The sequence below is a fragment of the Salarias fasciatus genome, chromosome 14, assembly GCF_902148845.1.
Source record: "Salarias fasciatus chromosome 14, fSalaFa1.1, whole genome shotgun sequence".
In the NCBI taxonomy this organism is placed as follows: Eukaryota; Metazoa; Chordata; class Actinopteri; order Blenniiformes; family Blenniidae; genus Salarias; species Salarias fasciatus.
Genome location: NC_043758.1, coordinates 9,006,255 through 9,028,731, shown reverse-complemented (window position 1 = coordinate 9,028,731; position 22,477 = coordinate 9,006,255). Strand labels below are relative to the sequence as shown.

The 22,477-nt window shown below is 41.5% G+C and overlaps 1 protein-coding gene across 1 annotated transcript in view; it reads left to right on the top strand.

Annotated features, from left to right (window-relative positions):
• Positions 1-3,912: 3,912 nt before the first annotated feature.
• LOC115400707 (elastin-like) overlaps positions 3,913-22,477 on the top strand; it is a 32,113-nt gene continuing 13,548 nt past the window's right edge. The window contains exons 1-5 of the mRNA XM_030108718.1: positions 3,913-4,091; positions 13,269-13,337; positions 14,006-14,053; positions 15,440-15,622; positions 16,075-16,101. Of these exons, the coding sequence (XP_029964578.1) occupies positions 4,016-4,091; positions 13,269-13,337; positions 14,006-14,053; positions 15,440-15,622; positions 16,075-16,101 (403 nt within the window). The 5' untranslated portion in view covers positions 3,913-4,015. The remainder of the gene's footprint in view (positions 4,092-13,268; positions 13,338-14,005; positions 14,054-15,439; positions 15,623-16,074; positions 16,102-22,477) is intronic.

Below are 22,477 nucleotides of genomic sequence, written 5' to 3'. Positions count from 1 at the left end.
CTGTAAAATGGAGTTGGAGAGGATCTGTTATCAGAACTGCATAAACAACGGCATTCACATTGCGAAGCAGCCGATTCAGAGCGTTCTGTTATCTAAGATTGATGGTGAAGAAACGCTCGTCTGTTCTGCTGCCATGTTATTGTGGAGAGAAGAAAACAGGAAGGAGCACTAAGTACGCTCTATGACATGCTGAATTTAAAGTGTCGAATGGAAACAGTGGCACGCTGATGTGCATTTGTGCACAGAAAGTGTGAACGTGTGGAAATGCAAATTAAATATAAGCAATGTGTGGTTCGAGTGCATTAGTTTGACAAAACTTTCTCATTTCTACAACTTGGATCGAATAACCTTTAGTCAGAAGTGTGATATGTGATAGAGTGTTCACTGTGTTCAGTTTGGAAAGCATCCATTTGTCCATAAAGCTGACCTTCTTTTAACCATCTAATTTGTTTTCTATCATCAGCTCAAGCACCCTTCCTCCAAAACACGACTCCAGAAAAGCTTGGAAGCAACAGACTCGTAAACAGAAAGGAGGCTCGCAGATGTTATGAAATCTCCGCCGTCTTTGAAAACACAGCGCGGCGATGTGCTGAGCGCTATAGCTGGCGCTGAGGTGGCTGCCAAGAAGGGGTAACTTGGTCATTTACTTTCAATCTGAGCAGTAATAGGCATGCTAAAGGATAAAGCTCCCACTGTCTCGGAATTTAATATACTGACTTACATTCTGAGTGAGTTGATATGGTTCATTTCTCTACCAAAGCCAAAAGTCAAAGCGAATTATATTTTGATACTTTGCCAGCAGGGCCTGAATCTGCAGAGCCTTTAAAGGAAGAGTCTTGTCTAATCCTTCCCTACAAGAGCCTGTTCCAGGATGAAAATCTGAACATATTGGCATGTTGGGCAATGTAAAGTGACACAAATAGGATCCAAGCTCCCACAGAGATTTAGGTCCATGAGACAAATCACCCCGTTGAGCTTAATGCTGCCTGGCTCATAGGCAGTAGGTATGATCATCCACCGACCTTGGACTGATGAAAGGAAACCTTGAATTTGTTACAGCTTGTCAACTATCTTTTTCCACGCATCGACACACCTGCTGAAATGATACGAGCTGTTGTGAAACAAACATTTGTATTGAATTTAAAGTAAATGCTCCATAAATGATCTGTCTCTGTTTAGTTTTTTGCTGAGAAAAAAAAAGCAGTAACCCAACAACAACACAAAACTAGGCTGAAACAAATGATTCACCACATTTTTTAATCATGACTGAAGCAACACAGTTCAACAGAAGACATGCTATTGTAGTGGCTATTAATTACTTTGATTACCGATCAGTGATCCATGATTTCATTTTCAACTGGACAAAGTAAAAACACAGACAGCTTGTCAAACCAGGAACCAACAATTTATACTTTAATTAATATCGTTTTTTGCCGCATGTTCTGTCCTGATCCTTCGCCCAAGTCTATGTTCAAACTCAGCGTTTTTGGCAAAAACACCCACCAGCTCAGCCCAAAGGAGGACTCCAGACATGAGCTAAAATCGACATTTAGTCTTGCAAATAAATTGAGAAAAACACTGCTCCCATCCAGAATACACTTCAGATTCCCAAGCACACGAGCCAGCCGGGGTCTGGAAAGAACAGTACCATGCAAAGAGCAGCATTAGGTCAGTGCCCCTCCGATGTTTGGATTGTAATTAATGGTTCGATGCAATCATAAAACTTGAGACCAGTTCTGATGGTTCTGTGTTTTTGCTTTGCATCAATGGTTTGGGGCTTATTTCAGATTCTGAGGTTGTTGGTGTCATGTGTTGTGATTGATTTACTGAAGAAATGGATCCTTCCATTCATCACAGAAATGAGTAAATCACTGTTTGGTCGAGGAGTATAGATTGTGTTTTCCTATGAATGACATGATTCACACTGTCAAAAATTGTTTAATCTCGTTCAAACATTTCAGCGGGCCTAAAAACAAAATACTTCTGCCAAGGTTATAATTTTGTTTAGAATGCTGCACCGACGGCGTGTGTTTACATCCTGCCATGTGACGTATGCTCAAGCATTTCTGTCATAACTCCAGAAGGTCTGAATGTAATGTCCAACAAAGCCAGGATTTTACATTTCCATCATATAGCCAGGGCTCCTCGACTTTTGTGATTTCCAACATGAGTCATAGGTACATTGGTTTTTATGCATTTGATTTAGCTTTTATACTCCCTCTGGGAGATTTTTATATATATTAAAAAAAAGAAAGAAAGAAACACCCGACTTGGTGATTTCCTAATGCTATAAAAATGCAACCATTAAAATGACTGATATGTAGAAATAATTGGGGAAACAATGGCTGTATACTGGACAAAGGACTTCAGAAGCGTTTTGGCATTGAACCTAAAAATAAAATTAATGGCACGACAAAGGATTGTTACAGCAAACGCATCAAATGCAGAGGAGATGCTTGGGCACGAATGGAAATAATTTCTACTTGGCTTCAAAACTTCAAGCTTATCCGTTGTTGTGTGACTACTTCATAAGTCAAATGAAAATATGCTGTGCGTCCAGTCTGGGCGAACTCTAACAGCTGATATTGTTAGCATAGCTGACCCGACTTCAGTGAAATCAGCGCGGGGGAATATGAACACTAATGGTGGACGTCACCGCGATGAAGGATACTGTGTGTCTTGGAAAGCAGAAGCCATTAGCATGCGCTCAACAGCCCAATCTGTCAGGTTCGTGTCTGAGAGAGTAACGACTCTGGCTGCGGCTCTCGCCAGTAAAAAAGCACGTTTTCTCAGCCTCTATCACTGGAAATCCCAAATATGTGTCCCAAGGTAGAGCGAGGAGATGGACAGCGGCGGCCATGTTGGCGGTGAGGTGCTTCACAGGTGACGGATGAACGCAGTGAAGAGGGTGTTGATGGTGCACTGTACAAAACAGTCAGTAAAGGAGTTGGCCTAAACAGATTTAAAAGAGGAGAGTCAACTAGTCTTTCTCTGTGGCATCCATCCAGTCTCAGTATGAAGGAGATAATTTGAGGATTCATCTCTTCGCACGCTGCAGCTCCCGTTAAAGGCGTGTTGGCCGGACCGATTGTGAAAGCAGGGCTTGGAGACTTGGTGTGTTTCGTGAAGATGTGTCTTACAAGAGTTCAGGCTTAACCCTCAACCCATCTGAGGCTCTGTCTTTTATTAACATGACCTGCAGTGCCAATTATCCAGACGAACAGGCTGAAAGATTGCGCAGAGCATTGACCTGATGTTTCTCGGGGGTTTGTTGCTTGATGTCATCTGTGTGTGATGCAGAAAAGCTTTTCTCATTCCTTCAGCGGAGCCATGTGACTGCCCTCCTCACACGGATCGCCTTGCACAGTGCAGCCGCTCCTTCCAGCCTCGCTCTTATCGTCCGTGGACACACGCTGATAGTTGCCGTGCTGTTGTTGTCCCTCTTTGTCAAAACGTTCCGGATCACTCGCTTCGGAGAACGTTTGTTCCTGCTGGTGTTAAAAAGTAATGAGTTGAGAATTAGAGACTCAAAAGAGCAGGTAATTATCTGGGGATGTGATTTGCTCGTCCTCAGTCTCTGTCTTGCCTGTTCCAGATAAGTGTGCTCGGTATCCATGCAAATGCTTGGCAGACAGTTCAATCCCTTCTGGATGGGCTTTAGGAGGGGGGTCTCTCTCTCTCTCCCTGGTTCTCCCTCTCTCTCCCTGTTTCCTCTGTGGATGTGTGTGTCTCTTTCCCTCGCTCTCTCTCTTTCCTTGCTGGCAGCAGTGACTGTACTGTTGGCAAGAGTGACCAGAATAAAAACAGCAACACCAGACATAGAGGAGGAAAAAAAGCAAAGTGATCCACTGAACCAGAGTCGTTGCCCTCTCTTAATTACATTGACTTCCATATCTTCCCCCCCTCTTTTTTAATTTTTTTTTTTCACCACTCTCTGAGACTTCAGCTCGGGGTAATTAGATAGAAGAGAATAAAACCAGCTGATCGGGAGAGGGGTGGTGCATTTTGGAGCGAGATGGCTAACAGAAACTTTCTGTTGCTCTTCTGTGGACTCTTCCTCTTAGCACTGATTCAGCCCTCTCTTCAAGGAGGTAAGTGTGTGCTGCAGACCAACTGAGCCACAATCTTAACAAGCTTGATATAATCATAATAATAAAAGAACAATGTGTTGGTGCTTTTTGGCTAAGAGGTATCAATGAATACATTTAAGATGAAACATTTTGCATGGTCAATAAACAATATTGATCTGTTCACTCTGTTGCAATATTGATATCTGTTGTTGTGGATTTATTTAATGTTGCTTTTGCCTAATTTGCATTTGCAGCAGTTTATATTTACCTCCTTAGTTTCACTTTATATTAAAATGCATTTTCTGCAGTTTTGCACAATCTATATTACTTCATGACCACTTTGCAACATAAGTTCATAATTTAATTGATTTAAATGATGGATTTGAGGTTCAGCAGTGTCTATAGAGCCTAATGTCTGTGACCCAGCAGTTTACAATACTTGAAGTTTGAGAGAAAAACATATGTCCTAATATTGCTGCCTGTCATGTGTGCAATTTAAATGTCCATGACAACTTATCTGAGTAGTGTCTGCATTTTAAATTCATTTCATTCATTAAAAGTGGCTTTTAGTTGCTCATAAATCACAAAAGTGTTTACATGGCTGAGGATCCTTTTTGGAAAACTGTCAGGAAGAGACTATTGCAGCTGCTCCGACTTTCTTCGCAGGAAAAAAAATCCCCACATAGTTTATTTCATCCCTGATGGGTGGACAGAAATGCGGTACACCGAAAGCCTTGTGCAGACTGCAGGAACTCGTTTCGGCACCTTATCTGCCTCAGACAGCGGGAGAAAGGCTGAGAATATGCCTTTCCTCCCGCCATCACTCAGCGAGCCAGTTTACTTCTTCTCCCTGGTCTGCGGTGCTTTGATTGGTTCTCGCTCTGCCTTGGCTGAGCCTCTCTTGACTCATTCAGCACAAACATGTTTTGCATATGGAGGTATGGTATTCTCCATTTCTCCACTGATTTATTTGCCAAAAACACACAGTTGTTTATGTTCCTTATCTTCCGGTGTGCAAGTGACCTTTCAGACACAATAAAGCTGTGTGGTTAGATTCTTTTTATGCTGCACTTTATTTATTTTTTTTCAGTTTCCCTTCAGGATCAGTGACGATAATTATGACATCTGGTTTTGCCAGGCCAGTGATTCTGTTATTTAAAATCATTTTCTGTTTCAAAGCACATCTGCCATTTACTCCCTGTGCCAACCTGCACTCAGCTGCGATTGTGAGCTGCTTTGAGGCAAAGCATATTGTAGGTATTGCAGCCAACAAATATCAATCCTGGCTTCAGATCACAACTTTGATGTCAAGAGCGAACGTTGATATCGTATATCTTTGAGGAGTTCAAGCAAGTTTTGTGTGTCGGTGTGCACAAACCTGAGCCAAACCCTGTGGACACTGTTCCAGTGTAAATTAAAAGTGGGTAACATGAACCTTATTAGCACCCGATCCAGCCATTTGCCCCTCACGCTGTAGGGTTTTTCACCTGAGTTATGATGGGTCAAACAGCTGTCTGCATACTTTCAGTCAACAACTGAGTAATGGTTGTAAAAGAAACACCTGGGAAGGAGTTTGTTAATAAATATTCCCACTGTCAGGCTACTTTTTTAACCACGTGGAGGATTTATGATATATTTGTTGTCTCCCATGCGTGCTGAAGGAAGCAGACTTGCTTTACCTTCTTACAAATGAACCTGTATTCCAAATAGAGTTGGCTCGTTTTGTTAAAAACTAAATTTCTATGGTCATGGTTTCTTTTTGTTTCTAAAGTAGGTGACTCATTGAGATCCATGGCCATAGCTGTACTTTGTAAACCTTTAGTGTGTCAAACATAAGGCCTGTGGGCCAAAAATGGCCCTCCAGAGGCCCCAATTCGGCCCTTGAAACCATGGATAGAGCTTCCGTGACGTCACCCATAGAGTTCCATAATCCCGTTCTGAAGACTTCAGCGAGTCCAGCAGGACGTCTCCATATCGAACATTTGAAACTGGATGTAAATGTGATTGGTCCAGCCCGTCATGTGACCGCATCACTTGGACAGAGGAGGCGCTGTGATAGGGCGATTTATGCAAAACTTTAACTCGTAATATAAAATCAACAGATGATTTATGTGAAAATCAGAGTCTGGTGAAGCAGCACGGTTATAGAAAATAGTGATAGAGGCCAAAACATGTTCTGAAAACGGGGGCTTTATATGTTTATTTGCACTTTGCATTTTTGAATGGGTTTCAATGAAACCAGCATCATTGCCCCCTGCTAGAATAACCCCGGAATTACATCTTTTTTGCACTTCCGCATTATTTTCATGTTTTATGAGCGGAGGTTGGTGCCTGCTTGAAACCACCAAGAAAATAGTGAAAATTAGAAAGAAAAAAAAAAAGTTTGTTTTTTGACAAAGTTAGGTGAGATACTCTTTGTTTTCGAGGATTCCTACCAGAACAGACAGTTCTTTGTGTTCTTTGTGCCCTTCCGCCGGGCGGAACTTGACTCAGATCTCATTTGTTCTTTCATAGTCTCAGGGAGGTTGTGTGATGTTTTCTTTAGTGATACAAGAAGCTTGTTGCTTCATTTGGCAGCAGCTCGACTTAACCCCGAGGAATTTAGAGCATTAATCAATGACGCTCACCTCATTTTTTGGCCGGGTTCAGTGAAATCAGTACAGATTAGACAGCACGCATTGATCAACACGACTTGTGGATTTCAGCAACGCTCTGGTGTTGATGTTAGAATTTCCTTGAAAATTCAAACACGTGGTGCTTCTTTCCTCAGTGGTAGATTGTGTGGTGAGCAGTGAGAAAGGTTGAATGTCAGTCTGGTGAATTAATGTGACATATCGGCATCGCTTTTTGAAGAACTGTCTGAATAAGACGCAGATGCTCCTTTTGACTGAAGTTTTCTTCGGCTTGCTCTGGATCTACAAAAGCATTTTAGTTTGTTGATTTTGAGCAGTATGTTGTAATTTGCACTGAAGTGTCTCCATTTAGTAGTTTGAATTGAAGCTGCTCACAAGCACCAACCAGAAGGGTTGTTATTGTTTAAAAAAAAAAATTGTCCATGTATCTTACAAATCCTGTGAAAGTGTTTGAGAAAATTGGATTTCTTTTCATCTTTTTTCCAAAAAGTGATTTCACATGACAGCATTTTCTATTGCAGGGAAGTCTTTCCTTACAAACTCTCAGGCAGGTCGCAAACTTGTTCATTATCACAAATTTCAACAGTTTGAACTGTTGTCATAATCGTAGCAGAGGCTTGAGATGAATTGTTTCAACACTCACATTTCCCTTGTCTCTCTCACTACACATAATTTATTCATACCTTTGAATGTGATTGCTGCAATGCAGTTCTTCCATGAAGAGATTTTCTGATCTGCAGTCCATGAGGTGTGGTCTTCAGTCCTGTCACAAGTGAAAATCAGTTAAACATGAAATAAATCCAAATAGTTGTTCCGTGATTTTGCAACAAATCCAATTTCTGTTTTTATTTTTTTTTTTTCCCATTTCAGTAACTTTATTGAGACACATAAAGTGAGGTTACTGATCGATGCAATTACTTTTCAAAGAATAGTTAATGTTCTGTAGGATCTTTACTGTCCATGCATGAATAAAGGTAGGGTCATACAGTCACTGCTGTTTTATATTATGTCCTGCATAAAGACAAGTGAAATCATACATTCACTCCATTAAAGAAATATTAAAACTTGAATAAAAAAAAAATGACCGTAAAAACGTCTTTTCAGGAGTGGCTGCCTCACCTCCTCACTGCTTTTCAGCACTGCAGGGAACAAATACCAGCGTGTAGCTGTGGTCTTCAAACGTCAGCCCGAGCATCTCCCAGTCAGATGTTTGGTCTGCAGGTAGCCTGCGCCAAGCGCTCAACAAAGAAGCACATTAAGTCAGATGATTCATTCCAGCCAGTCAGTCCGAAACCCGCACCAGGCTGCGAGCCGCTGGGAGCAACTGGCTCCTGTCAGGAATTTCTCATCTGCTCCCAAATTCATCTTTGTTTAGAAACATGACAGTGTGAGCGCTACATTAAAATATATATTTTTTTATGTTAGTCTCAGGCAGGCAATCAAAACAGAGATAAAATAATAATTAGTTTGATAACTTTACATCAGTTTGATCATCATAAAAACAGACCAGAGGCACATGGCTCACTGTCAGAAGCGCTCAAAGCCCATTTTAACACTGCCTGCATGTCGGATTGACCGTGGAGAGTTTGTTCTTTTACACATAAATCACAGATTTTACACTTGTCAGATAAAACCATCACGAAAATCTCTTCATAAATGTGATTGAGGATTCTCACTCTGTCATGTCTCTTCTCTCCGTGCAGCAGATGCTAAACCGCAGTGTGTAAAGACATTTACAGAAAACATGCACCTTCTTCAAATTCTGCACAGAGTATTACTCATGAGTTGACACAGTCCAGCAACATTTTTTTTAAATATTTTTTTTAAATTTCTTTTCAGAAATGCACAGTAAACCATTCTAAACAGCATTGCTCCATACACATTATGAATTTACAGTAACTAGAATGAAAAACAATAAAATATTCATGTCTTTAATAGATGAATAAAACAACATTTTCAATGAGTAGGAAGTGACAGACAGTGAATTTTTGGAGACTCTGACATTCCACTTGTAAATATCTTACATCCTGCATGCATGATCGCCCTAATCGGTTGCTGGGATTGAGCCATAACGCGATCTGTTTCTTCCACTGGCGTTTACATGGTCGATGGCAACCTTCAGCCACAGTGCCATGTTCGGTTCAACTCTTAGTACTTTTACAGGAGAGCCCACAGCTGTCTCAAGTCATTTCTTTTTTTTTATTTCAAAGGTTTCTGCTTTCCTAATCTCATAATGATCCCCTGTCATCTTCCAGTGGAAGAGCTTCACACAACATGCAGAAAAGTGAACCCTGACAGGATTTGAAGGAGCTTTGATGAGTTTACGAAAACTCTCCTGTTGATTTTGCTTCTTGGAAGTGACACTGAGATCAGGTTGGGCAAGGGCAGAAAGGCAAAATCAAGTGGCGTCAGGATAAGGTGGATTTTCCATTTGGCATTAAAAGAAATATATATATAGATGCTTGTGACATTTCCCTCCTCCTCCGTCCAGCCAGTGGAAAAAAGACAATGCAAGAGGTGAGTGATGATAGGCCAGCTGTCACATGTCTGATAACGGGAGGACGTCAGGGTGCCAGGAACCACAGCGTTTCCTGTGCTGCCCCGTCGCTCTGGCTGCAGTAGAAGTGCTTTCCATTAAAGAAAGAAGCAAACCTTCCCTTCGGGGATGGCGGTTTTGGATGCACATGAACACCATTGTTAGTTCTCCAAACATTTTTTTTTTTGTGAACTCCATTGAAAGTGATGGAAAAAGTGGTGCGGAGTGGAGTTGTGTAAATATGAGGTTGATAAAGTCCTGTAAAAACATTACAGAGTAGTTTTTTCCTCTGGACTCCAGTACTTACCTAACGCTGTCCTGTAATCATGAATCATTCCTGTGGAGGAAATAGCATCTCTGTTTGTGAGCTTCCATGTCGTGTACGTACTCACATGAGCTTGTTTTGCATGCCTGAGCATTAGACAAATTGTAAAGTCAAGTCCAAAGCCCAATTTATTAAACAACCACCGCGAAGGGTCAAAGAAATGTCGCATTACTCAACATCTCGTTGCAAATGGAGCAAATCGAAGCGCTTTCTAATCGCTCGGCGAAACGATAGAAGCTGCTGCTACGACAGGAGGGACGACGGAAACCCCCATCACTGGCTTTAGCTTAATTTGATAACAAGACAATGTCTGACGTACAGTTTCCTGACCGATAAATTATTCAGGCATGATTTAAGCTGTTTTGTCGAAGCCAGTATAAAATTTTCTTTTGCGGCTACTATAAATTCAGAAGAATTCCTCGATCGCGTCGGTGTTCTTTGCAGGCTTCGTCGTCTGTGTGTTGCTTATACGTGGTCTCAAATAAATGGCCTCACCAGCTTAACAGCTCATAAATATGTCAGTTTTTACTTTCAAGCAGGACACGGGATTATTTGAAAGTGAAGATACAACTGGCTGGACGCCGTCCTTCCCACTTGTTAGCTTTCGTCGAGTGAACTACGTCATTTGATCAACATTCAAAACAAAAGAATTAAAGGAACCAAAACACATGTGTTTTATATGAACTTCATTTTTTTTTATCTTCGACTCGGTTCTTTTCACACATTGTTCTCTTTTTGTTGTATAAATAGAAATTTAAATCCTTTGGAAATCAAATTCTGGAAATTTGTTCACACCTACGCTGCTTTGACAGATGTTGAACCGGGACTTTCTGAGAGTGTGAATTTGTTATCAAATTTTTTTTTTTCATCCTGTGCTTGTCGTCCTTTAATCAGGCCATTAGATATACAGCTTTATCCAAATTAGGGTTTGAGGTTGCTGGAGCCAATCCCGACTCTGGGCATCCAGTATATCACAAAGCAAATACAGAGAGACGATCACACTTCAGCGTCAATTAGAATCATGAATTACCCTCAACTTCATGTTTTTAGACCGTGGGAGAAAACTGGACCACAAAAAAAGATAGTTTAGCAGATTTGAAAACTGAATCAAGACATTGCATCTACCTCACTTTGGCACTACAATATCAGTTCAAAAGTTCTTCCTTCTGGAAGGCAATAGTTCACGCTGGTAATTTCCTAATGATTAATATGCAAAGCACTGCAGGAAATGTCGGCGCTCCACTCCAGACCATGAGGCTTACATATCCGTTAACTCATGACTTATTTTCCTCCTGCTGCCGCTTTACTGACAAGCCATCCATCTGCAGTCTAAAGGTTGGATCATATTCAAGTCCGCAACGGAAAAGCAATAAATTAAAATTATTGTCAGGATTCCTGGGAGTATATATTCATCCTTTTTTCACGCAATTCACTGTAAATGGAAAAGTTTTGAAAAAGAAGCTTGTTGTTTGGTTGCAATAACCGTGATCATTAAATTAATCACTAAACCTAAGAAAACAATATGCGCTAATTAAAATAACATCACCTAATTAGTATCGTGTACATATGACTGTATTTCAAGCAGTCATAATGCAGGAAATGTTCCATAAAGCAGTTGAATTAGCAGTAACAGACATTTAAGGTTTTTACTTTTCTCAGACTATATTAAAACTCTTGACTGGAGTCAACAAAGGAACGATCTGACCCCTGGTACTCTGCATCTGCATGTCAGTCTCATCCTCCCATCACCAGGAATACTGACGCTAGATGACCACAACTGAGACAGTCTCCAACAGGCCTTCAGGCAGGTCAGGTCACTGTGCAGGGGTCACAGCGGGGCCTCGTCTGGATGCATGCTCCTCGTGAACCTGTTGCACTCTGTGGCACAGATGGGACTCTCACCAAAAGGAAAAGTGGAGCAGACAAAAAGTCCCTCTTGCTTCACTTGCAGTGGCGAGACAGGAAATCCTCCTTTTGATTCTGAAGTGTTCAAGTAGAGTTGAGAACAATCAGTCAACCGTCATGCGGTCTGTGCACCTGAGATCTGTGCCAATGGGCAAACCAACAGAAACACGCATGAAGAAAACACATATTTCAAACTGATTCCGTAGATTTACTCCTGTACGGATGTTTTCCAGTTGAGTTTAGAGACATTCAACACCTTTTGTCCGTTCAGTTGTGTTTGATCCAAAAGCATAACTGCTCGTAAGATTCTTTCCATTTACACTGCAGCTGAAAACATTAGAGAATTAGACTTGGTCACACCAGTCTGGAGGAAGGTTTTTCCACACTACACTTTTAAGATTTCTTCTCCTCCTTTATCATTTTCTGTTGAGTGCACCTCTCGGACAGGTCTCCCATGAAAAAGAAGCTGTTCTCAGTGAGATTTTCTTTTAAAATAATGATTCAATATTGAAATTCTTTTCTAAAATCTATCATTTTTTGTGCAGTGCAGTTTCCGAGAGTTTAAGTATAGTTCTGCTGTCATGACTCGCTTGGATATAAAGACTCACTGGCGTCTCAGCAGATTTCAAACCTGCAGCAAAGACTTTCAGACAGTTGTGTCAATGCAGTTCTTTTTAATATTAAACAGTCCAAATATTGTTTTAATGTATGTTATACCTTCACAATCAATGTAATATTGTTCTACAAGTATACTTTATGTTTTTTTTTTTAGATATTCTCTTGAATCCAATCAATCAGTCACAACTTGCTCACTGTAGCAGTATGTCGACCCAGACATCTTAGATATTTGCTATTTGGTAATTTTTGTGTGTTTGCTGTTTTGAAGTGTTATTCAGCTCCTATACTGGACAGTAAAACCTTGTAAAGTTCTACTCATGAAGGCCACATTCGATAGACAGAACTGAGAGTTGATATTTCTATAATAAACAGATGAATGTGTTTGACATGTGGTTTAGATTAATTGGCCTCCCAACACATGTAAGAGCTATTAAATACAATCATTGTGGTCTCACACACCCATAGTCTGTTTCATATTGTGTCTTTGAGAAAAAGACCAGGTTTCCCCCTCAAAAAAATAACTTTTCACTTTCAATCTTTGCTCAGTGGTCCCATTAGGTTGAGCCGTTAGTTATTCCAGAACAACAGCGGTCTTTTTTTTTTTTTTTTAACTGCCTTGCTTTTGGTCCTGTTGTTGTTTCTTGCCCTCGTGAGGCCTCGGCGTCTGGGATCCAGAACGATCGTCTCAGGAGTTACTCTGGGATGCAGCCAGAGATCTGGCGAGAAGTAAAGCTAGAGGGAGGTGACTGGAGGTTAGGGGTGTCTGTAGTTTCAGCCATTTTTTTTTTTTTTTCCCTTTCAGTGGAGGCCTCCAAATGCAGTACCTCATCAGTATGAAAACAATTCAGATTTGGTCCTCATCAAACTTCTCACTCTGGCAGGGGCTGCTACGTTCACGTTTCACTGTACGCCCTATCACTTCTGCGAACCGGTGCAGATGTGTATACCAAGGACAGACTTCAGTCCTGCTGTCTGGGTCACAGATGATGAATGTGTTTGGGAATGTTTGCCTAGTAAATGGGGTCATTGTTTAGCAATGCTGTTAGAAGCTTTGCAATAAAAAAAGAGAAGAAAAAAAAACATTGATGCTCGTGAACTAGTTGGCCGTAGTTCCAGTGCATGTCACACACGTTTTTGATAGAGGATGGCGACCTTTTTACTTCTCCTGATGTGTGTTCCAGGTGTGTATGTACCACCCGGAGCTGGGGTTGGACCGGGAGGCGCCGGACCAGGAACTGGATTTTTTTTCGGTGAGAAAGCATCTGCCTGGACGGTTGATCAAAAGAGATCCAACTCTATCACGAAAAAAGCAAAATCTGTTTACATTTACCTGAATTAGGCTAGGTAAATGAAACTACTGGGGAGCACAAGCTACAAAGCAACAAATGACATCCTGCTTAAGAACTCTCAAACACAACACAAGACCAAATCCCTTGTAGTGATTTGAGTTCAGGCTCGTGAATGTTCCCCACATGTCGCAAACATCAACATGAATGGAGACCAACACAACACAGCTGAATGTTGTAAAGATGCTTGATTAGCAAACAAACAATGAATTCAATGAGAGCAAAACGCTTTGCAGCTCTGTGTGGCTCAGTTTGTGTTGACCTCAGTGGCATCGTCCAACTTCTCTCTCCTGCGCTCAAACGCCGCATTTGTTACGTTTCCAACCAGATGGTGGGGTGAGCCAATGTCCTGTCAAACCGAAAGCTCGCATTTTAAACCATATGCACGTGCCAGCGTTGTGTAAAAGGCATTTTCGTAGCAGCCCGTGTGCTTACGTGTATATGCGGCAGCAGAACGCTCTCCTCAAGTCCCAGTTTCAGCCGGTGTGGAGAATCACTGAGCCAGAAACTGTCTATTATCTTGTTACATGTATTCACACCGTAAATCAATAGTCCAACTGTTGTTTTACTAGGAACTGTTGGAGAAGTCCCTCCGGGCTATAAATCAGCTAAAGCTGCAGGTGAGTTGAAGAACCGTCTGATTTATGATTTTATTTCAACTGTATAAAAATGCTTGGGGTGAAACTATCTGGGTTCTCATGAACTGGTGCATCTACAGCTGCAACAGAGAGACGGACACTGGAAATGCGATCACCTGTTACTGTGTAGCTTTATGTATTAATACTTCGTTGACGAAAGGGATTTTGTCATCGAAGCGGTGTCACTTTCTCAGATTTCAACTTGTTCACATGGACTTTGCCACAATTGGCCCTGATGCGCCGCCACAGATATTCTGTCTGCTGCTTGTCATTTCACACATGCACAGCAGATACTCTCATCACTACACACACACGACTTTAGCAGCAGGTCGCCAACCACTAACGGAGACCTGGCATGGCTTCATCTCCCATTTGCTGAACAAGTTTGGCTCTTGGAAGTATTTTTAGTCAGACGCACTGAGATCTGTCCTGTTTAGGTAACTGTTGGCCTTAATATCGGTTATTTGTCACCTGTATATTCATCCATCTTTTAAACCACTGGACATTGGAGATCCTTGGCAGGTGCTATAGTTGTTGAAGTTTCAGTTTCTTTACTTGTTTGCCGCTCATGTACAGGTGATACCACACTGTAGTCACTGAAAGGACGGAAAACTTTATTAGTTTCTTATTAATAACCAAGAGGCTACAGCTTTGCACTGAGCAACATTTGGCTGTAATTTTCATTCAGATAACAATAAGGTCATAAAGTCTGCACGGAATTATCTACAAATCATGAGCAAAGGAGAATATTACTGTAATTATTGAGCCTGTTTTGTGCGCTTTTAAATAATTGTGGAACTAAAAGAGCAAACTTGTGGCAGTTATAGAGCAGGCAGGGTTTAGCCTTATTCAGTATAGCTTGTAGAGATGTAATTTACCTCCAAATGTACAGTTAATATCAAATAATATGATAAGAGCTGCATTTTGCAGACGAGAAGCTGTACCTCATTTGTCCAAAAAATGGGTCACGACAAGGAAAAAACAACATGTTCAAAAGTAAAAGCAGACTGCACCACTGTTATTAAACTAATCATACTTTATTATTCCCCTTGGTGAAATTCCTTCTTTTTATGCAATAACCCATCCTAACTGCAGACTGAGGTATGACTCTCTGCACTTCCTCAGTGACCCACAGTGGTGAACTGTCTGCTGTCGGATTCAAACGAGCAAACTTCCGATCATAAATCCACTTCTTCAGCTTCTAGACCACCTCTGCCCGTGAGCGACAATCTCTGTACGCAGCTGTAGGAAGTAAAATAAATTAACTTGTTGCCTTTTCCCTGAAAATGACTGTCAAAAATAACTTGTTTGTCTTTATCTTTGATGCTAGTGACCCTCATTACATCTCTTTCCTGCCTGAACTGACAGTAGGAGGATATGGAGGTCGAGGTGTAGGGCCCGGCGGTCTGGTTCCAGGAGGCGTTGGACCCGGCGGTGTGGTTCCAGGAGGCGTTGGACCCGGCGGTGTGGTTCCAGGAGGCGTTGGACCCGGCGGTCTGGTTCCAGGAGGCGTTGGACCCGGCGGTCTGGTTCCAGGAGGACTTCCAGGAGGTATGGAGCTTGAAAAACCAAAAAAAGCACTTCTCAGACACTTTGGAGTAGCTTTAGCTGAATCAGTTCACCTCCATCTGCCTCAAAAAGCTACTGTCGTTCATATTCAAGTTATTTCAAGAGTGTCACTGATGTTCAATGGTCAGAGCGATGACCTTTGACCCTGAAAATCACAAATTAAAAGGTTGTATCTTTTCAAAGATGGATTTTAATTTGGGTAAAGGTGACTAAAAAATAAAACTTCATATCAGTAATATCAGAAAATATTACTTCTTAACCAGAAGGACAAAGGTTTGATTTTAAAATGCTTGTTGCTCTCTGTAGCTGGTATCTGATAGCTTTATATATTCCAAAGTGGCTGATTAAAGTAATATTTTACTTGGGAATATAGAATTTGAATTAAACATGAATAAAAAAAAATTAATAACGCTGTGTTTGTCTTCATCCAACAGGACAAGGTGGAAAACCCCTCAAACCAGGTATGTTGTAATATTTATGGACGTTACTGCTCCCCATGGAAAGTCCTACAGCATGTGAGCTAATTAAAATATATAGCAGTATTATGTTATTGCTGTTAAAAATAACACTTTAACGCAGTATTTTAAAGAATAGCAGATACTGTGTTGTTGTCCAGTTTACACTGAAGCAATATTGAAAGTGAGGCCTTTCACAACGTGGAACATTCCTCTGCCTGACACATGCAGTCGGAGCGGCTTGAGAGGAAGGAAACAGCTTATTGTTGAAGCTTTGGTAAAGTCGCTTAATGTATAGACTGCATTAACCATCAGAGCAGTGGCTCCAGGCTCCTTTTGATTGGTCGTCACTGAGTTTTTTTCTTATCACCTGTGTGTTGTTTTTTTTTTTATGATTAGTTTACACTGGCTTGACAGCTGTTGAGGACGTCCTGACTGGGTGGGACCGTTCAGAGATTCCACCTCCGCTGTGTTAAGAGTATGAGGGAGTGATGATTGGCAGAGTGCAAACAGCCATCAGCGCCTGCTAAACAATGGTGCCAGAGCACTGATTAATGTTATTGTAATGTTAGACCCTCACAATATCTGGAAACCTCCGTGTTGAAATTTACCACGGCCCTTCTCTCCGATACTGTACAGTAAATATTTTCCTTCACTGTATTTTAGTCTGCGCCGCATTGGTGCTGGAGCAGTGTTTAGCCATCGTTTAATTTCCCTAAGCACTGCTGATACAATCTCAGTCTACCTCTGTGTTTAGAGAGATAAGGAACCGAGCAATCGTCTTATAATGCTGATAACACATGGAGTGGGTTACAGAAGGGTCCCTGCGGAGGGCCACACCCCCGCCCTCTAACAAGAGTTACTGGAGAGCCGTTCTGTGTAAATGACCTAATATCCAGTATTTGGTGGAAGTTGACTTTGGCAAAGAACAGCAGAGAGTTGTTCAGGAAGTATTGCCCCAGCTTTTGTTTGCTCCTCTATCTGAGCAGGTATGCATGGCACAAATTAAATCAGTGAGAAAAGGGGAAGGAGGGAAGCGGACCATTTTTTTTATTGTTCCGTTGAGGGTCTTTTATTTTGTTTCTTTTTTTCTTTTTTTTTTTTTTGGTATTCCCTTCTCCAATCCAGACTAATCCAGACTCTGCTATGTGGAAAAAAATAGAGTGATTACTTTTGGGTCAGCTAAGGCTTTGCACATTTCTAAAATGAAAGGAGAGACTGAAATTCGTGGAGGAGCTGCGTTATGTTCAACTTCATGGCAGTTCAGTCCTCTTTAAAAATGTGCTTCCATCAACGCTTTCCCTTGCAGCTAAAATATGTTGCCCGTAAATGGTCCAAATCTGGAAATGAGAACTTTACACAAACCTTTTATTTTACAAAGTGTATATTGAAATTCAAAGAAAAATACAATTCTTTAAAACAAAAAAAAAAAGCATGTTATTTAATATCATGTTGCTAACTTGACAATCGGGCACTTATGCATGAGCTCACACACCTTGAAGGAGCCGCTGTGATTCGCTGCATCGTAGTGACACTGCATTCCTCAGGTATGCACCTTGCCTGGCCGGTAATGGAGAACAGCAGCTGGTTGTGTGAGTAGCGTGACTGCAGTGAATCGCAGCGCCGCTCATGCAAGACCTTGTAAATGTTACACTAATTGTAAAGCCTGTCAGCATCCAGCTTTGACGATACACCGAAAGCTGGGAAGAGGAACTCTCTCCTTATGAGCAGCTGTTGGACACTCTCTCCTTTCCTGTCTTCCCTAAAGCGAAGGCGGATTCAATCCTCCTCGTGTGACGATTGCCAAAACTTGGCCTTCATTGACTCGCTCCTTGTCAATATCAAGCAGTGTGAAGGAAGTTAACGAAAACCATAAAGGTTACTGTTTTCTCTGTTATTATGGTTTTATCCTGCCATTATAATGGTCTGTTTTAGCTTTTGGATGGATGTGTCTGTGCTTTTCTTGCCAGATTTCTCTTCAAAATTATTACAAACTGACGCTGATGGACAGCATGCTGTGTGTCTTACATTTCGGACGCTGTCTGAAACAGACAATAGTTTAATGTCACATGAGATTGACAGTAATGAAAACTGGCATGATCATCAGTCTATAAGCAACTGTTTTCAGTATTTCTTTGGTTAGAAGTATACAGTGAATAAATTAAGTGCTGTATTTATTTTATCAATGACATTCTTAAGATTAACTGGAAAGTAGAGTTTGACTTGTAGTGATTTGGTTTATATTTCCTCCCTTCATTTGGCTTCGAAACAAACCGCTCACTTTCTAATGGCTTATTTTTGCGGCAAAGTGGGATTAAACTACACACCTGATAAAAGCAGACACCGGGCGTAGCTCCTTTCAACAGAAGTTAGTGCAGAATGTTTAATTTACTGGACTTCAGACGTACATCTTCCAGCTTCCAGCCGTGAAGAAAGAATGATGGAAATGAGCCTCCTCCTAAGCTGAATGTTATGATGAAATTACAGTGCAATATACCTCAGCGATACAACCTGCAACCTACAACACGACCTTGGGAAAGGAAGATTTATTACTCAGCTATTTACTGCCAATTGTACGGGCCTGAAATCTTTTTAGATAAGTCCACAAAATTAACTGGCAGCTGAGTGCATATTCTCCTTACTGCTTACATCAACCTCACAGGGCTCCTAAATGCCACTAAAAACATTCTTCTAACTATAGTGAATTGAGTCCCAACAGTCATGTGCTTGCCTGGAAATTTCACAGTCTATATAATTAATGATGATGGATTACATTGGCAAGTGCAGAAACATTTCCAATACTGAGAAACACATTTCTGTGAGCTGTCTCTTACAAACTTTTTCAATTTGAACTCTTGTCACTGCTGTGACAGCAATCTCCCCAAACGGTAAGTTTATAGGTGTTGATTACAGAAAATACATCCAAGTGTTTGAGTGTTTGCAGCCTCTGGCTACGTTGCACTGATGAAAAGATGTAAAATTGATCACTGTTTCAAATCAAGTGAATTCTGAGATGCTCTCACACCTATTTCAGACTGCAAACTTGGCTCCGTTTGTTTCTTAAAATGCGTCCCATCAGTACTACTGCCTCTTTTCTGCTGCACAACCAGTCTGCTTCACAAGAGGAAGAGTGAGCAGTGGCAGGAAAAAGGAATGATAAGAGCCGGGGGGAATAAAGGAGCAGCAATAACTTAAACAAATTTGCCGTATATACGTCAAACACACAGATTGTCTTTCACCGAGCCGCGCCGACGGCTGTCTGAGCGTGTGCTCACGCACAAGAAGTGTGCATGAGTTTCTAAGAGTGAGGAGTCTGATGGATTGAGGTGGTGATGAAAGTGTTTAGAAGAGGAGCTCGGGGGAAAGTTTAGTCTCCTGGAGGACATATGCTTTTCATTACCGCGGCACAGACCTGTCCTCTGAGCTGTGAGAGACTGGACGCATCTGCATGCGAACGTGCGTAACCATGGGGGCTTCTAAACATGTTTGCGATCATCGCATGCACGCAATTACAAAAGTGACCGTGTGTGCACACAAACACACGTTTCCACACATAGATACCGGTATATGCTTATGGAGGTGAGAGATAAGGACCCAGACCAGCCAAGTCAAAGATCCACAGGTGTCCGTCGGCCTGACAGCCCGGTACGCCTGCGATTCATCTGATGTGCGACTGTGACTTTTACACTCGGAGTGTGTTTGGATGTCTTTGTACGGGTCACTTATTGCTATAAAATCGATGTTTGTGTTCCGATGGCATTCAATTAAAAGAGAGACCACATGTACATACAAACGCACGCTTCGGCACATAAACACTGATATGTATCCTGGCCGGGCTTCATTTGTCCCATACAGCGCTCGTTCGAGCACTGAGACTCACACAGCCGCACCTGCTCATTCAGACAGAAACTGCTCCTATTTTGATTCCTTTCATCTCTGTTGCACAAAGAAATGATATCAAGCTCTTGTAATTTTGGAAGCTGAACCGCCTTGAGAGGAAACTTTCAGTATGTTACTCTCACAATCAGCTCATGGAACGCAACGTCTCGTCGCTCACACCCAAAAGTTCTTCTCAGTTGATGTAACGTGTTGATTTGGTTCTAATCTTTAATATTTTCACTAATTGAGCTCAAGAATTAGCGAGACATCTGAGTAACAACTGATAAGGTTGGGCTTTCATTGGTGTCTAATCAGTCATGCATTATCCTTTCTCCCAGAGTGTTTTCTCCCACACAGCACTTCCACTATCACTAATCTCCTCACCTTTTTTTTTCCTTTTCTGTGATGAATGATGGTTTGGAAACCATCCTTTCTGTGGTGGAAAACGTTCAGAGCATCTGACAGCACAGTTCAAGTGCTGTTTATTTAGTGATAGTTCAATTTATCAAGGTTATTTCCTTCAGGGTATTTGAAGACATTTCACAGTTACACAAGCTGATTTCAGTCATTGATTCGAATCGATTAAAATCTGGCCCACTTGAATATCTTTGTTGTACATTTCTTGCTGGATACGCAGTAATGCTGCTGCTTATCATTCACAACAAGTCTGCCTGTCGTCCGCTCGAGGTGATTGGTTACATTTATATATTTATTATCTATTATCAACACACACTGAAGGAAAGGTTGACTGTTAAATATTCGTTTAAAGTGGGACGCAGCTTTAATGACAAAAGTAAACTGTAGTATAAACTGCTAAAAGTATCACCAACAAGGAATTTATTCTTACATCAGCTTCTTGTGTAAACCTTTTACTCCCAAATCAGTTTTAGTCTTTCATGAATATACTTGTATTTTGAAAAGATGTGAGTCACATAAAATTATCTCACCTCGGTGAAATGTCTCTCTTGGAGTTCTCAGTACTTATCAGGCTGGGCTTAATGTGCTCGGATGATAAATGACTTCAAGCTCTGGCTCTCCAGGCCTCAGATATCCCCATGCATTACTGCACAAAGCATAACTTCTATACACCCGCGGCGATTCTGCTGTCGATGACACAAACGATCTGTCTTGCTTTTCTTTGTAGAGCATCCCATTTATTTGTCATAGTGTGATGCCTCGCACGGCCATGCATCGGCCATACTTTGGCGGTGACAAGGGAACTTGGAAGATTGTTTTGAGGCTGTTACAGTGGATTTAACGTCAGCATTTCATTTGCATGTTTTGAGTCGGGCCGACCTGTCGAACACCAGACTGTTTTTTTTTTTGTTTTTTTTTTCCAGCCCTGAGTTGTCGGAGAGGTATTCAGTGGAATGGCAGCTCCATGCATGTGCAGACCATCTGGGAGAGGAAGCACACTTGTCCAACTTTACATACCATGGCCACAGGCTGCATTTGTTAACCTTTTTTTTTTTTTTTTTTACTGTACAATCTAATTTGCACAATTAGATTCTCCTGCACATGAAGCTCACTGATGAAAAATGAACAGTTTTTCAAAGCCTTGTTGTCTCTCCACATGTAATTGTGTTCTGCAGAAGACTTTTTATGTGTTTCTGTCCGGTTTGCAGTACATACTGTCAGCGTGTCCGTGCCAAGTCAAAATGGGCAGTGGTACGAACGCCAGGTTAGGGAAACTCTGCAGACATATCCAGGGGCTCAGTGTTGGCAGAGCAACTGTGAAATTCCTCCAGAAGTGGAGAAAAAGTAGAATCACAGCTCCTAACGCTTGCACAGGGACAAATGTTAGGTCAACTTGAAAGCTTATAGCCTGGCGTGTTCTGCTCTGCACGGCTCGCTGCATAAACAATGACATCAGGGGCGTAGTGGTTCTGGTCAAGCGCACGGCAGACACATGAATGGAGCTCGGATGTAAAGATGAAAATGATCTCTGCACAGACGTGTTGGAAATAAATCATGTGTTTGTGAAGCTGAGACACTCTCATAATCCCAGGCTGGAGAAGTCACAGAGTCGCAGACGTCCCTGAGAATGGCGGCCTTTTTTGACCTGATCGCTGCGTTTGTGATTCCTCTAATGAGCAAATTATAGCTTTTACAATTTAAGTGTGAGCGGATCCCTTCGGTTGGTGAGACCTGCAAAGGCTTGCTTTAGTTTCTCAGTGTAAATTGCACTCAATGAAATGAAGCTCTTTGTTTCGTGTGATTCCTATCACCCCCGATTAAAAGCTCACAGTGGCCACCCATACTTTGCAGCTCATGAGCGACCGTGCTAAAGTGATGCTTGTTACATTAATTTTGATCTGGATGCAGTTAAGATGTAAAAGAATGAGGCAAACTCAAACCTTTCCCTGTTTATTAGTGAGTCTGACAGTTTTTCACTTGGGGTCATTTGGCAAAAAAACGCAGGGCTCGGGCTTTGGGACTTCTCCTGATTCCATGTAAAAATAAATCAAAAACAATAAAAGGCCGGCCGCCAGAGTCGACTGGC